At 40.1% G+C, this 14,990-nt stretch overlaps 1 protein-coding gene across 1 annotated transcript in view; it reads right to left on the bottom strand.

Moving 5' to 3' along the window:
• LOC124164280 (potassium voltage-gated channel subfamily H member 4) overlaps positions 1-14,990 on the bottom strand; it is a 561,414-nt gene that overhangs the window by 110,717 nt on the left and 435,707 nt on the right. Inside the window, exons 7-8 of the mRNA XM_046541531.1 lie at positions 8,225-8,388; positions 1,737-1,953 (exon numbers count right to left, since the gene is read on the bottom strand). Coding sequence (XP_046397487.1) covers positions 1,737-1,953; positions 8,225-8,388 — 381 coding nt within the window. The remainder of the gene's footprint in view (positions 1-1,736; positions 1,954-8,224; positions 8,389-14,990) is intronic.

The raw sequence follows: 14,990 nt of genomic DNA, 5'->3' as shown, positions 1-14,990 counted from the left end.
TTTGCTTAATTAATTCGAACACAATTGAAAAAATCAAATGTCTGATTAGGTTTTGATAATATTGTAGCCATTAGGAACAAGCCATTGGGCAAATTTTCAAGCCGTTCCTTCTTGGATCACTTCTCTTTGAATATTGGATGGATTTTTACATTGTGATAAAGGCGGAAAAGGCTGTCCTTAAAACTGTGCGTTGTCACACCAGTAGCCGACGTTGTTAAAGAAATTGTGTGTGCTTTTTATAATTATTAATGTTTCGAAATGTTTTTCATTGTTATTATTATCTTATGAATCGGTGTTCTTATTTTTTTATTTCTAAAGAAAGAGAACCACATACAGCATAAGTTGACATTTTATAGTGGCCAGGTAACAATATATAAATTTGAGGACGAAGAAGCAATATAACTAGTAGAAAACAATAATTAGATTTACAAAAACAAAAGGACAACATGAATCTGCAGGTGCAGCCTACTTTGGTGTCAGATAATGTAGGGAGAATCTTATGAAGGATTTCAATGGGAGTGCAAAGAGGCCGATGTCTGGGGGGAGTGAGTTCAACACAGAAGTAATGCGGTAGAAAAACTAACGTTTGATAAGTGAAAGTCTGGGAATGGGCATGTGGATTAGGGGATGAGAACGGGTGGGGCGGGACGGACCTTTAAAATTGATAAAAGAGAGCAATTCGATGGTGGAATTGAGAATCTTATAAATAAGTTTTAAATCAGCTGTGAGCCTATGAGCAGTGAGATTAGGGATGGAGAGGGAGGAGAGAATAGTATTGGTGGACATGTTACGTAAATGCGGCAATCTATTTTTTACTATTTTAGCAAAGAAATTGCCGACACAGTCCAGGCATGATAGGTTGCTTTGTGAAGAGATAGACCGGATGGGACAAGAGTAGGTAAGAATTGGAAGAATGATAAAGGAAATGATTTAATTTCAGTGAAACGGTACAAGAGACCTAAGAAGTACATTGCTTTAGAATTGATGTATTTTATGTGCGGGGGAAAATTTAATTTATCGTCAGAGATAATGCCTAGGTCCTTAGATGTTGACACATGTTTCAGAGAGTGATTAAAAATAGTTAAATTGATGTGTAATCTTCTTTAGGGAAATAGACATCACACTGCATTTATCTGCGTTTAATTTAAGTTTCCAGGCATCACACCAATTTGATGTCTGACGTAAAGCATCGTGTAGGTCATGGCAATCGGAAGGTTATTGAAAATCCTTGAATAGTTTACGATCATCAGCACGAAAGAGAGTGTGAGCTTGGGAAGAAGGTAGCAGGGAGGCAAGATCATCAATATATAAGTTAAAAAGGTAAAGGACCAAGGTACTCCCCTGAGGAACTCCAGATGTCAGAGGAGACCAAGGAGATGATAAATCAGAAAGAATAACCCTTTGAGTTCGGTTGCTGAGGAAGCTGGACAGGGGGATTTTAAAATTACCAGCAATATTAAATCGTTCACCTAGATTGTTGAGGAGGAGGCTATCAATATAGGATAGAGGAGAAGGATTGAGTCAAAAGCTTTGGAAAAATCCAGGAAAACGGAGTCTTACTGTGATTTATTATTAATAATGGATTTTAGGGCATTATTTTGGAGAAGAGATAGGTTGATCATGCATGAGAGGCCCAGAAAAAAACCCTTTTGATATTCAGACAGATCGCGTAGTTGGAGAGCGATTCATGGAATTTTCATATGAGTATTGTTCTAGACGATTGCTGTCTTACTTACCCAGGTCCCAGTCCGGTTTGTGCTTTGCTCTCTCCGTGTCTGCGACGACGTACCAGAGGCAGGCGAGCCAATGAGCCAACAGGGTGAAGGAGAGCATGAGCAGGGACAAGATGGCGGCCGAGTGCTGTGAGTGGCGATCCATGCGCTGAAGGAGTCGAGCCAATCGGAGCAGGCGCGTCAGTTTGAGCAGATGAACGCGACCTCCGTGACCAGAATCCTGAAGCACACAAACACGGACAGGTAATGTAGACACACGGGCTACACAAATAAGTGAATGCATGGGGGATGCCCTAGAGCCAATTGTAGCCACGCGGTCGTGGATTTGGACGTTATGTTGCTCTCACGAACAAGATAAAATAAAAAATGTAAGAAAAATTACTATAAAATGTGAGAACTTCACTACTTATGAAATATAATTACGTGTTACAGACCTATTAGCTTTATACTGCATTTGTTCCTTGAAAATTCCCTTAGACTTAGACCTCTACAACAGAGGCGCCGACGTATAGAAAATATTGGGGCGCCCATATCGGGGGTCTTTCCCCGGGAAAGTTTTCTAAATTTTAGATGAAAAATAGTGAGTTTTAAATTTTTTTAAAAAGCCTTTTAGAGGAGTCATATGATCAAAATTAGAACCTCGATAATTCGACTCTCTATAACTCGCTCAGCGATAGCACTTTGATTAATGTGATATAGCTAATTTAAGTTTACTTTGAGTAAGATTCAGGGTTCATCAAATTAAAACAATATCTCAACGTTAATTCTTTAATAAAGTTAGTAAAGTTTATACAGTACGCCTAATACTTTCAGTCAACAAGTATGTAAATAGCGAGTTTTAATTGAGTCTTACACTCTAAAAATACTGAAGTACTTGAAAATAAATAATACAGCGCCGTAGTATGAAAGATAGATATAATAGTAATATATAAATACATTACTGAACAGTATTGAACATTTTGAAACTGAAAATTTAACATTCTGTATGTATTTATATGTTTTATAAAGTTTTTTAATTTTGCTATGAATACCATTATTAGGATGATACTAGGGTACCATAAGTGTATATAGAAAGGTGCAAATGTCGACCGTCTGACCGGATTACTGTATATGAAGTCGTTGATGACTGGTCGGATATCCAATTCATCCAAAACATCTCGGTGGGCATGGAGAACAGCCAAGTTGTTCAATCGCTTCTGTCCCGTTGTTGATCGAAGATATGATTTCAGACGTCTATGGGGCGCTAAATGACCGTTCTGCTATCGCTGTCGTTATTGGAACTACTTGGGAGAAACTTAATGCACTTCCCTACTCCACATAACATTTCTCCAACTGCTAGCTGTTGTGTAATGCACTTTCTTACACGACGCATGTTTTTTTAAGTCCAGCTGTTTCTTATTATAGCGATATCGACTAAGATATGCTAGAGTAAGCGCAGTATCTCAATGTCTAGGTCATTTTTGAAAAACTCAGTTGATTTTACAAAATTTGTTTCCCCTCTTTTAACTAAAAGCAAACACATTTGTTCAACTGCAATAACCTGCTTGATTCCAGTGGGTGGAAACCGCTTAGTACTGCAAGACTGGTCCGTTTCACAACCTTCAATGTAAATAGCTTTGTAGTATTCCTTTGGGGCTTTGAAAGTGTGCGTTGAGCTGGCTTCGTCGTTTTCATATTTATTTGGCATGCGTCGATTCCGAGATAGCGAAGGATCATCAAATTGTGAAGGTTTCTCTTTAAAACACAATTCCCAAAATTGTACAAAACTATCACGCCTTCCATTCAATGTACAAATCAAGCCCTCATATATTTTTCCCAGATCAGCAACACTTAGATGAGGGCATTGCATTTTTTCATTGACATCCTCTACTGGGTTCATTACATGGCAATAAAGACAAAAATAAATAAATCTTAAGCTGTAACATTGTACGGTAGTAAAAATTGCTAGCTGAACGGCCTTTCTTCATCTCACTAAGCAACTGTTCATTCAATTGAGAGACTTCGGTTAGTGATAGAATTTAGTATCAGATAACCTTATTTATACGTATACGTATTTTCATGAAGACGGAATTTTTCTAAAGACTTTTTCCACTTAGAAAAGCCTACGGTAAGAAATGCATCTTCTTTTTTTGAAGAAAATTGTATTAGATTTTTAGCATCTGCCTCTTTGCAAGCTTTGCAATAAACTTTTTCGGTAGATGCTTCATATTCTAACCATGCATATTTGGTCAACCAAGACTTCTGAAGTGATCTTCCCTTGCCGGATTGTCCAGGTTTCGGCTGTGAACACTTCTCGCCTGATGACGATGAAGCAATTGACGGCACAATGATTGTCGGAGGTTGACTTGCAGTATCATCAACTTCCAAGCGCGCCTTTTTGGTAACAAATTTATCCATTGCAAACTTAAATTCACAGTACAATAAGAGACTAAAGTCAACAAATAAAATATAGTCCCATAAAAGTTTCTCCTGAGCACCAAAGTCGAAACGCTGAACACCTCTGCACTGAAAGAAAATATCCACACTGAATGACTGCGACTGCAGAGTGAGCTTCATGTTACCACGGCGTCGTAATGTGTTGAAGTGTCAAGGGGACGCGAGGCGCGCAGGTGCTTCTGCTTTCTGCTTCAGGCCTCTTGCTGTCGCCGCGGCCGCAGCGCTGGCCCGCAGTGCTGCAAGTTGGTCATTATTACCATTATTGGTCATTATTTCTTATCTTGATCATTAAAATTATTATTATTCTAAAAAGTCACTACAATTAAAATCTATACCATATTTACGTACAATTAGGATGAGGATGTTTTCACTTTAATTCGCCTAAATCGGGGTTGACCTTTGAGCGCGAGAGAAGGATTCGTGGGAGACGACTCCAAGCTGCATATGCTTCGGAGGCGAACGTGTAGATGAGCCCGGTGTGGCAGTAATGTCATCTAATACCCTGGCGCAAGTCGACAATATCTGATTAGCGTCTTTGTTGCATCTTCCACAGCAATGAAGTGAGGTGGATTGACCAATGGATCAGCTAATGCCTCCTGCATACATCCTGTTTTGGTTGACCATGAAGGTAATGTAGCCAGGCAAACAAGGAGTAATCGAAAACACTTTCTGGAATGGTCATCAGTGAGTTGGAGAGAGTTTTTTGTTGGCAGAAAAATTGCATTATCTTTTATGCATTTAGGCAAGTCGAAAAACTACATTCAATAATCCTACTATGGCGATTCCTACTCGTAATTTCCACCGTCGCAAAGAGATCTAGGAATAAAACACCACTGGAAGAGAAGAAGCTGAATGGTCCACGATAGCAATTGTGGTGCTCCTATATTTGTTGGTATAATTTTTGGACCAATAGTGCATTCCTCGATTATTGTGAGATGCTGAAAAGATCCCAAGCGCACGAATACCAATTCAATTGAACATCACGGAACGCAGCGAACGGGGACGAATCAGCGAAATAAGCATCGGGATAGGGAGTCAGGGAAATCAGTTTATGGTCAGGGGAAAACCCAAGAAGACGTATATTGAATATTGGTATATTTAATCAAATATTGGTATCTGATTAAAAGAAGAATGGTGTCCCACCGGGTGAGAATCGACATTGCTGCCGACGTTTCAACAGCCGAGTCGATTCTCATCTTCAAGGCTGACCGTGCGATTGCAGGTGCATCATTGGTGGTCTCCTCTTGTGGACCGATTTGTGTCCTTCACAGGCCAATCTGGTTCCTCTTTAGAGCGCTCAGCCTTGCCGCGTCGGACCTCGATTGATTCCTATCTCTCCTGGAACTTCATCTCAAGACTTTGCCCTTTCCCAATGAATAGAGTGGCCGTGGTTGATGCAATGGTCTCCCGCTGCCGGTTTTTCGGATTGCCCGTTCCTTTAAACTCATTGCCACTGTTCCTCCCCACAAACACACTCACAGGATATGAGGTGAACGTCTATAGTTGCGAGTCTACAAGAGAATGAAAATGGTGGTCGATCGAGTGATGTTGTCGTCGTGACGCCAACGGGGTAGCGCCGGCTTGGCGCCGTGTGGATTAATTTCTCCTCGTTCTAGTGAATAAAATAACAAACAAACAAATCAGTCGACACGTATATCGCTCAATGCCAAGATGTTGTCATTTATAGAGAATAATGTTTGTGCTGGCTAGTGATGGGCAAAGTCGATAATTTTAGTGATTCAATCATTTTGTCTTGAGTCACATAAATGATTCAATCAATTGATTCAATCATAATGATCGAAAAGACTCAAAGGAATCATGATTGAAAAGACTCAGTCAATGCATGTAATAAATCTCTTTGAAAAATCGAATAAATACCGCCTCATCTGCGAAGAGCATTGGTAACAATTGCTATCCGTATTATCATTTCATATTCTATTTTTATTGTGAATTCCTAGATGAGTACATGAGATTGCAAAAATGAAGTAAGAAGTGTCATGAAAATATTTGGGAAGGCAAAACTGCCACAGTTTGTTAACACTAATAGAATAATTTCAAACTATATATCTCAAACTGTAATACAAAATACACCACACACTATGCATGAATCTGATCTGCAGGATAATTTTATGAACGGCACGATAAAATGTTAACAGCAGCAAATTCTACTTCTTAACATTCTCCTACAAGAGTCATCTTAATATTTTCCTTTTACGTGTAGTGGTGTTGTGTTATTTATACTAATACTGTTGGAAAACATATAAGCAAAAGATTACACAAGTATTCAGTTCTTTATAACATAGTATTTAATTTTCTCACAACTATTTCTGCCCTGACGAAAAGAGATCCCTGACGAAAAGCATTGATGGTTCCAAATTTTGAATTAAACCGGAAACCGGGATGATTGATATGAAACCGGAAGTCGGAGTGATTGATGATTGATGATCGAATTGTTTAACGAAATGAATCATGAGTCATTTGATTCACCTAGTGCAGCGTTTCCCAACCAGTGGGTCGCGACCCACTAGTGGGTCGCGGGCGGAATTTAAGTGGGTCGCGGCGTGGCTCTTGAAAATGTACCAAATTTAACTGATTCATCAGATAATTTTAATTTTATGTATGTGTCATTTTTATTATTTTTTTAACATAAGAAATCTTGGTGCAATGGTTGCCTATTACATCGAAACGAAAACAATAGCGTAACAGTGCTTGTGCACGATCTGGCAACGCATACATACGTATTTGTAGGTGTGTTTGTAATCATGGGTGGGGTAAGGGTGGGTCGCGAAAATGGAAAAAATTAAAAGGTGGGTCGCTAGACATAAAGGGTTGGGAACCACTGACCTAGTGATTCAATCTTTTTGATCGAATCGTTCATGATCGACCCATCACTAGTGCTGGCAGAAAAAGGCAAAAACTCAGACTGAACACGTGTTAAACTGAAGTCAGGAAGCGTTGAACTAGTAGAAAGTAGTCAGAAAGCAAAAATAAATGTGTTGGTTTTTGTGTGATTTAGTGTGTTTGAGGTTGTTCAACATAAATAAAAGAGAAAAGAATCATAGGCATTCGACAGCTGGTGGTGGAGGAGGCAGCTGAAGATAAAATAGACATACAAGGTTTACCACCTTTAGAATAGATATATAGGAGGAGTACAAGTATAGAAGAATGAAGAATGTATAGAAGAACGGGGGAGGAAGAACAATATGGATAAGTGTAATGCTCCAAAGAAGAAGAAGAACACGGTGGATTGGCTACGTGAAGAGAGAGACGCGGGAGACACTGATGGAATAGTGGAAGGGCAAGTATGCATATGGGACACATGGAGACGTATACGGGGAAGAAGGGCCTCAGGGAGGAAGAGGAATTAGCTTGGCAGAAACGGAAGGCTGCACTGTGTACGAATGCCTATCCTATTCCGATTGAAATGCTGTGAATGAAACATTCAATGTCGATGTCGCCCTGTTAAAATTCCGTGGAAAATACTCTTTCTTTTTCTGCTGCTTGAATTTTTTTCAAAATATACGTTGCTGCATATATTTATTGAGTTTTAAGCATTCCGACCAGAAAGAAGGGGAGGGCATTTGGAAAGGGTGTGAGCAAGACATGACGATAATAATCCTAATCAGATGCCACGAACACTCTCCTCCATACACTGTCTACTCTTTTTGTTCAGAAGATGTTAAGCAGCGCTCCTAGCGGCGACATAGTATAGCCAAAGTACTTTTTTCGATGATTACCGTGTTAGTTGATTCATAATATGCTAGAGGAAGCAACATTTGAGAAAAAATGTAACTATTCTCCAGCGGAAGATTGGTCAACCGTGTGAGATCTTTAACATTAAAAATAGTTGACTATTTTTTTGCGGCAAAAACTCATGCCAAGTAAAAAATTCAACTTCGTAAAGGTTCAAAATTTCTTACTTGAAGTATCTCAAATTAACATACGATAGATACTTTGCACTATATTTACATTGGCTCACCACCAGAGGCGCTGGACTCAGCAAGGGAAAATGTAATGGAATGCCTGGATTGTATAGACAAAAGAAGCTCGCTCACCTCTCCGCCGTATAGGTCTGACGCGTAGAGGAGGTCAAAGGGCAGCGCGGCGAGCAGGTCAACGAGGAACCAGCCTCGGACGTAGTGGAGGGCAATGGATCGCCCATCGGACACGACTTCACCCTTACCACTCACGTACGTCGTCCGGAAGTTGAGGATTATGTCTGAAACAAGAAAACATGCATTTTATAACAATGATTGATCAATATGCGGCATAAAATTTGTGAGGCGAGGCAACAAAAACCAAAAGTTGAGAACACTTTATGTTATAATGTATAATTTTAAAATGAAAATTAGCAACTTATGCTTGTGATTTTAAAGCAACAACGTTTCAATTTTTCGATTCTTTTCCTGACGATGTGGTTCTCCCTTAAGTTTTTAAAATCGGTTTATCATAATTTCGTTGGGTTGAGCGCACTTTTTTCCATTCCAATTTGTACTTTCATTCACTTGTCCTTATTTCATTATCACCCAATGCTTGTGAGCGTGAATTCTCAACATAGAGGTTTGCTGCTGTCTCATGGAAAATGCTTCAAAGGAAGACTCTGAAAGCGATCGTCGGATAGGATTGCTCTCGCAATTCCCTAATATATACAGCCCTTCGCTTAACTGAATCGCTAATGGATACAAATTCCCGCCCACTTCTAGCAGAGCTGAGGAGTGAAATTTGGCACAAGTAATATAATTTTCTTAGTTTATTTTCAAGTAAAGCGCTGCGAAATATGGCGATCAAAAATTAATTTTTTGGAAAAAATTTCATACTTTCCGCTGCCCACGACCTAATTTTGTGAGTTAGACAACGAAAGTGATTATTATACCGGGTGTTTATAAATGATTATCGGGGTTTCAACGCTTTATAATATTTATTACATTATACTTACAGTTATAAATTATATGTCGAGTGAAAAAACAACTCAAGCAGTTTTCTTTTTAAGCAAAAACGCACATGTGTGTGAAATATTTCCGCCGCGATCCGCTAGAAAGCGGTAGTAGCAAAGTCAAATCCCGTCAACGCACTCTCCTAAATACTACCGAGATACGGCCGCGATATATTCCTCGTATCATGATGGCATAGGCGTGCTTAGGATACATTTCAGCCAGAAACAATTTTTATAGTTTTTTCCCCCCATGAAAGTCTACGATTGTCTCCCACAACAAAAGCATTGTGCGTGCACTTAAATCTTTTGCTCCTCAAAGTTATTTTCACTCAAAACATGGGGTTAAATTTATTTCATTGCATTCCTGAAAAAGTAATGCCGTAATGAATTCAATTCGTTCGGCTTTTACTTGCCGAATTTAATGCCGTAATTATTTCGTGTGTCCAAGCTTTCAAAACACATTTTGGCGATGATAATTTTTTTATCCATTTCTTTTTTCTTCCATTACAAGATAATAAGTTAATCATAGCCATCAGGAAATCATGTGCATTCAATTAATTTTTATAGAGCAATAATTTTTAGCGATAAATTAAGTAACCATTAGATCCCATACTGCATTGTGTGTGTATATACGACCATCTCACGAAATAATTGAATGTGTAATAATTGAAAGTGAGGTATTTCCACGGAGTTCATTTAATTGTGTGGTTTCAAAAGACCTCCACGATCATTTTAAGTATAGTTACTTTCTGTTAAAACTTTTAATTTGTATCGTTTGCCCATCGATGTCAGGACTCCCAGCCATTGGTTCTTCTCATCATGACGTCACACTGCACTCGCCATCTTTGTCATGTCACACGTATTTTATGACGTTCATGCCACGTGAACAGCAGCGCGCAAATGCGATGTGTGGAAATATCGTCTTCCAGTTCCTTCGAGCGGTGATTGTCCACTTTCTTTGCGATTGTCACGCTTGCGAAAAACCTTCCCGGTTATAAAATACCGTTAAACTCTATTGTATCAGTTCTGGAACCAATTACTCATACATGTATCAGTTTTTCCAAGAGCGCACACTCCAATATTAACTATTTATCATTGTTGGCCACAGTATCGAAGTGCACAGAGCTCCTGGTGGCCAAACCACGAATCATGCCTATTAAGGAAATTGCATCCGATGCTCGCACCCGAACACCGCGGAAGAAAGCAGTACGTACTCTCTCCACGTCTTCTCGTGTGGGACATCCCTTGACTTTACTCAATCATAGAGGGTTTTTAGGAATAATCATTTCTTTACTCCAATAATGTTAAATTGAGTAGCTAAAATTCAGAATTCTTTGAGAATTCCAAAGGGAACCGAGAATCGTTAGTTATGAAGCTGCAGAAATAAATAAATATGCCGAAGAGTAAAATGACGTGTTTAAGGGCGCAAGCTGACGTCGAATATCGAGAAAATGGAGATCGTTTGCGTCAGCGCAATTGAAAATTCGGAAATTGAAAAAATTAACCATAAATAAACTACATATTCATAATGAAGAAGCAGGAGCAATTTCCACAATTTAAAATTTATTGATACTGCCGGTTTCACTTACAGCATCATTAGGTACCAATAAACATAAAATTGTGGAAATTGCTCCTGATTCTTCATTACGTTCCATTTCCACTCCATCTCGCCTGAAACCTCAGATTAAACTACCTACATATTCCTTGGACGTAATATTTAATTTAGCGTTGTTGATCAGTCCAGTTTTTCTTGACGTAGTTTCCCGAAAGTGGGCAAATAGTCAATCGACCTCGTGCCACGGGTGACCTCCGACCCAGTAGCAGCAAATGCGGGTAGTCCTCTTGCCACAGGTCACTCGCGGGTGACCTCCGACCCACTAGCTAAAGCTTAAAGCCAAAAGTGTGCGCAAATGGGCGCCTGCATCGATCGGGAAGCGCTCCCGGATCGCCAGGGAGCGACTCCGCGTGGTCAAGAGGAAGAATTGCAAACGTGCACTGCTGAATTGAGAGTTATTTGTAATCACGCGTCGATGGAAGGCAATGATAATTATGGGCGAGGAGTAACAAGCTTGCCTTTCAAATGAGCGCTTTAGATAATGGAAGATTGGTAATGCAAGGAATGCAACGGTGTGATGGCTTTCACACCATCTGTAAATCCTATTCACTTCCTCCCCTACCAGTCATCCTAATACTTTTTCCAACATGGCCCCTCCCCGCACCGTACTCGCTCCATCCATACATTTCTGTCTCCTCCGTACCTCATCTTCTAGCTGCCTCTCATCCCCCACCATGTCCAGCACTTCGTCGTTCCTCTTCCTCTCCATCCACCGCATCTGATCTGTTCTCCTCCACACCCACACCTCCAACATCTCCAGTATTTTCTCGCACTGCTTCGTTGATTTCCATGTTTCCGCGCCGTAAAGCGCTACACTCCAGATCAGACTCCTCACTAACCTTTCCTTTAAACCCTTTCTTTACAATCCTTTCATCTGCTCTTCCGTGTTTATAAACTCCTGATTTTCTAACTCCTATGAGTACTTCCTACTCTAAATCCATTGCACGCTAAAAACTGGCTTGGTGTAATAGCTCTTCGTGTTTGATTCCCACGCCGTGGGCCTGGGTTCAAATTCCGACAGATCCCGAGACCGTCCGATCCCCATTTGAGTGCTTTGCGCAGAGCGCTCTAACCCGTCCGTCGTGTGGGACGCTAAGCCGTGGTCCCCTTGGCACCTTTCGTTAATAGCGGGGTGTCTCCCCACCTTAGCTGTAAGTTGCATCGTCCCAACAGCTGCATATCCATGCTCGTATTCGCTCCAATATGCATCCAAGTATATTTCAATTATCTAATTCGCTCCCATCTTCTTCCAAACCATGCCGATTGTGAGAGACATGGCTCGCGAAGTTTTGCGAAACCCCATTGCTTGGTTTTCTCGTGATTAATCCTCAAGCCGTATTCATCGCACCGTTCATTTAACGCAAAGAGCCTGCAACCTTGCTCTTGCCGACTGGCTTATCAATTCACAATTCTCTATTTCATAATTTGGACTACTCAAATTCGAATGATGCCACAGATGTAGCCACATGCGGACATTGTTTGAAAGTTCAATAAGTGACCACCAGCGGCGAGGGAGTTGCGGCTCATTGGAATCGTGTCATTGTTGCAAAGCAAAGTATGACTCATTGAACAGCTCGAATAAAGATCCAAAAACATTCCGAATGTGGTCCTTTTCACTCGGAAATTGTAGTATTCTCATCGCAGATCATCACCAAACTCCAACTAATTCAAATAAAGACCCCATCTCCCGCCTCCCTCAACATCGTCGATGGGCGTCAGAGGGCAGCCTTGTGCCTGATTGCGTCCAACCCTACACACTACGGCCTCTATTCCAATGGCCTCGGTGATTCACATCTATTGCTCCAGGACGCCATTCATAACATCGAAACACACCCCATTCTGAAGGAGCTCGACATGGAGAGCAGCCACAGATGGCAGAACACACACAATGTATGTGTACTTACATTCCTCTGAAGACTGGGCATACTGAACTGAGCAATACCAGGGTTGTATGTAGTCGCATTTCCGGAACATCGTGGAAGAGAAGACTTGAGCGTTCTCTTTGTTTTTATTCTGGGACTCCTCTTTCTCCAACCCAATTGGTCTTGTATTCAAGTTTAATCAGTTAGAATATTACGGTAAATAAATGGTTGCGAAAAACATCAATTAAATAGACAGTCAAAAGTATTGCTCCCGAATTCGTTAATTTTCTAGAATCAACATTGAAAAACTAAAAATAATGACTGGAATGGTGTGTTGGCTGTATTGACCACAAATTAAAAAAATACTAGAATGTGAATAAGAGGACCCTAATTATTATCCTAAATTCCGTATAGTTATCAAGAACATTCATAAAAAATCATGCATTTTGAGTCGAATTTTGACGTATTCTAAGGGTTCCGATATAAGAATATAAAGTTTGTTAGAAATGTACTCAGATTCAGGGCCAACCAAATAGGGCCTATTTGTCGAATGACTGTTCGCTGTGTTTCAAGTGGATTTAGTCTTTAGGGTTGGGGATGGCAGTTGCGAATATACTAAGATTTAGTAATGATAGGATCTATAGCGTCGAATTAAAAAACGCTTTTTTGCAATCATTTCCTTTATTGAATTTTTATTTTCCATGAAAAGCAGTTTGTCTTACAATTTATGTTTATATTATTCCTAGCGCTATATATTGATATGTTATCGTACCTTTTTCCTAGGATAAGTTTTCGAATAAGTATTGAAATATACAGTGACATAATTGCATTCAATGAGGAATATGACGTCTATATATTATAAGCCAAAGGTCATTTTCGGTTGTCTCGACTCCGGTTTTTGCATTCTCAGAACGAAGTGTCTTTGATACAAATACTTAGGGTTTTATTGCATATAAATTGGTAATTATGAAATTATTTATAACACGCCTGAGAGTGGCTTATTTTTGTGCTAATTCCTTACGTGTGATTGGCCCCCTAATCCTCTTGAGGCGTTGAATGTCGGAATCAACTTCGGGTGCCTTACTCTCTTCGGGTGAGTTACTCTCTCTTTCAATGAAGTTTTGGATTTCAATCGTTTTGATAGACTTTTTATGTCCTTATCCTCTTCATTTACTGCGCAAGTAATGCAACAAATAACAGAGAAGTTTCTTAGGTTTCTCCGATGAAGAAGTATTTCAATCATTACATTTCAGCAATAAAATACGGCATTTTTTTTAACCGTTGATATTATCCACAAATCATTTTTCGTATCCAAACTTATGTAAGACATAATGGGGGCGTTTGTCTAAAGATAGCTGTTTACCATAAAACATTTCATGTAATGGCTGTTCTCTCGGCTACAATGTGTTGTCGTATCTGGGCTTAAAGCCACCTAGTGCGTCCTCCGGGTCACGAATGGTGGGTCCACCTCTACGTGAGAGGTTAGAGAGGTTAGCTGCGATATCAGCGAATTTACTCGTCGAGCAAGCCGTCGCGGATAAAGATCGACGACATTCCGAGGCTGTATGGATCTGTCCATGCGTTAGTTAGTCCATCCAAACGATACTTTAAGCCCGTGAAGATGCCTTGAGTTGGCAGCGGGACAAGGTGCGTATAATAGGCACCTTGGCATCGGGAGGCCGCCAACTCGACCCTCACCCGGGTGAGAGAGCCGCTTATGCGTCTTCTTCATATGCGTCAAGTGGAGACTATCTTGGTCGGTTTAGCGACGCTCATTTAGATACGGGCGTAATAACATTTACTTTTACGGTTGTATTACTTAGATGTGGAAGGCAAGGGTAATCACCACATCATTATACCGAGGAGTCACAGATACTCCAGTTTTAAATAGTAAAATATGCCGGAGGTGAACCAGTTGCACGTTCTGATCTCCAGGTGGCGGGGACTCCCCGAGTGGGTCGGCTGCGGTAAAGTGAGATCGATTAGAATCTGTTGGCTGGAAAACTTTGGAAAGGTGGAAATCGGCGAAATGAATCGGCTTTATGAGGAAATATATGGAAGCGTAGATTATGATCGTATATCAGGATTTGCAAAATAACCTCGTGCAAGGGAAAGTGGAAGTGGCCAATTGATTAGTAAGGAAACAAATGTAAACTCGGATCAATGTTCTCCCTACTTATATGCTTACATTTCCCGCTGTAAGTAGAATAAATTTAAAAGTAAAGTAAAAGTAAATAAAAAAATAAAAGTAAAATATTTCTCTTACAGAACTTACATTTGGATTATGCTGCTGATAATTCATTTTTTGCCTCGTCCATCGCTACTTTTTCTAACTCCCAAAAAACAGAATTCATTCACACCTTTCAGTTTTCATTTCCCTATTTTAATGTTAGCCTTGACTTCTTTTCCTC

Source organism: Ischnura elegans, chromosome 8, assembly GCF_921293095.1.
Source record: "Ischnura elegans chromosome 8, ioIscEleg1.1, whole genome shotgun sequence".
NCBI lineage: Eukaryota > Metazoa > Arthropoda > Insecta > Odonata > Coenagrionidae > Ischnura > Ischnura elegans.
The sequence above is the reverse complement of the archived record's forward strand: the minus strand, read 5'-3'. Positions and strand labels throughout refer to the sequence as shown.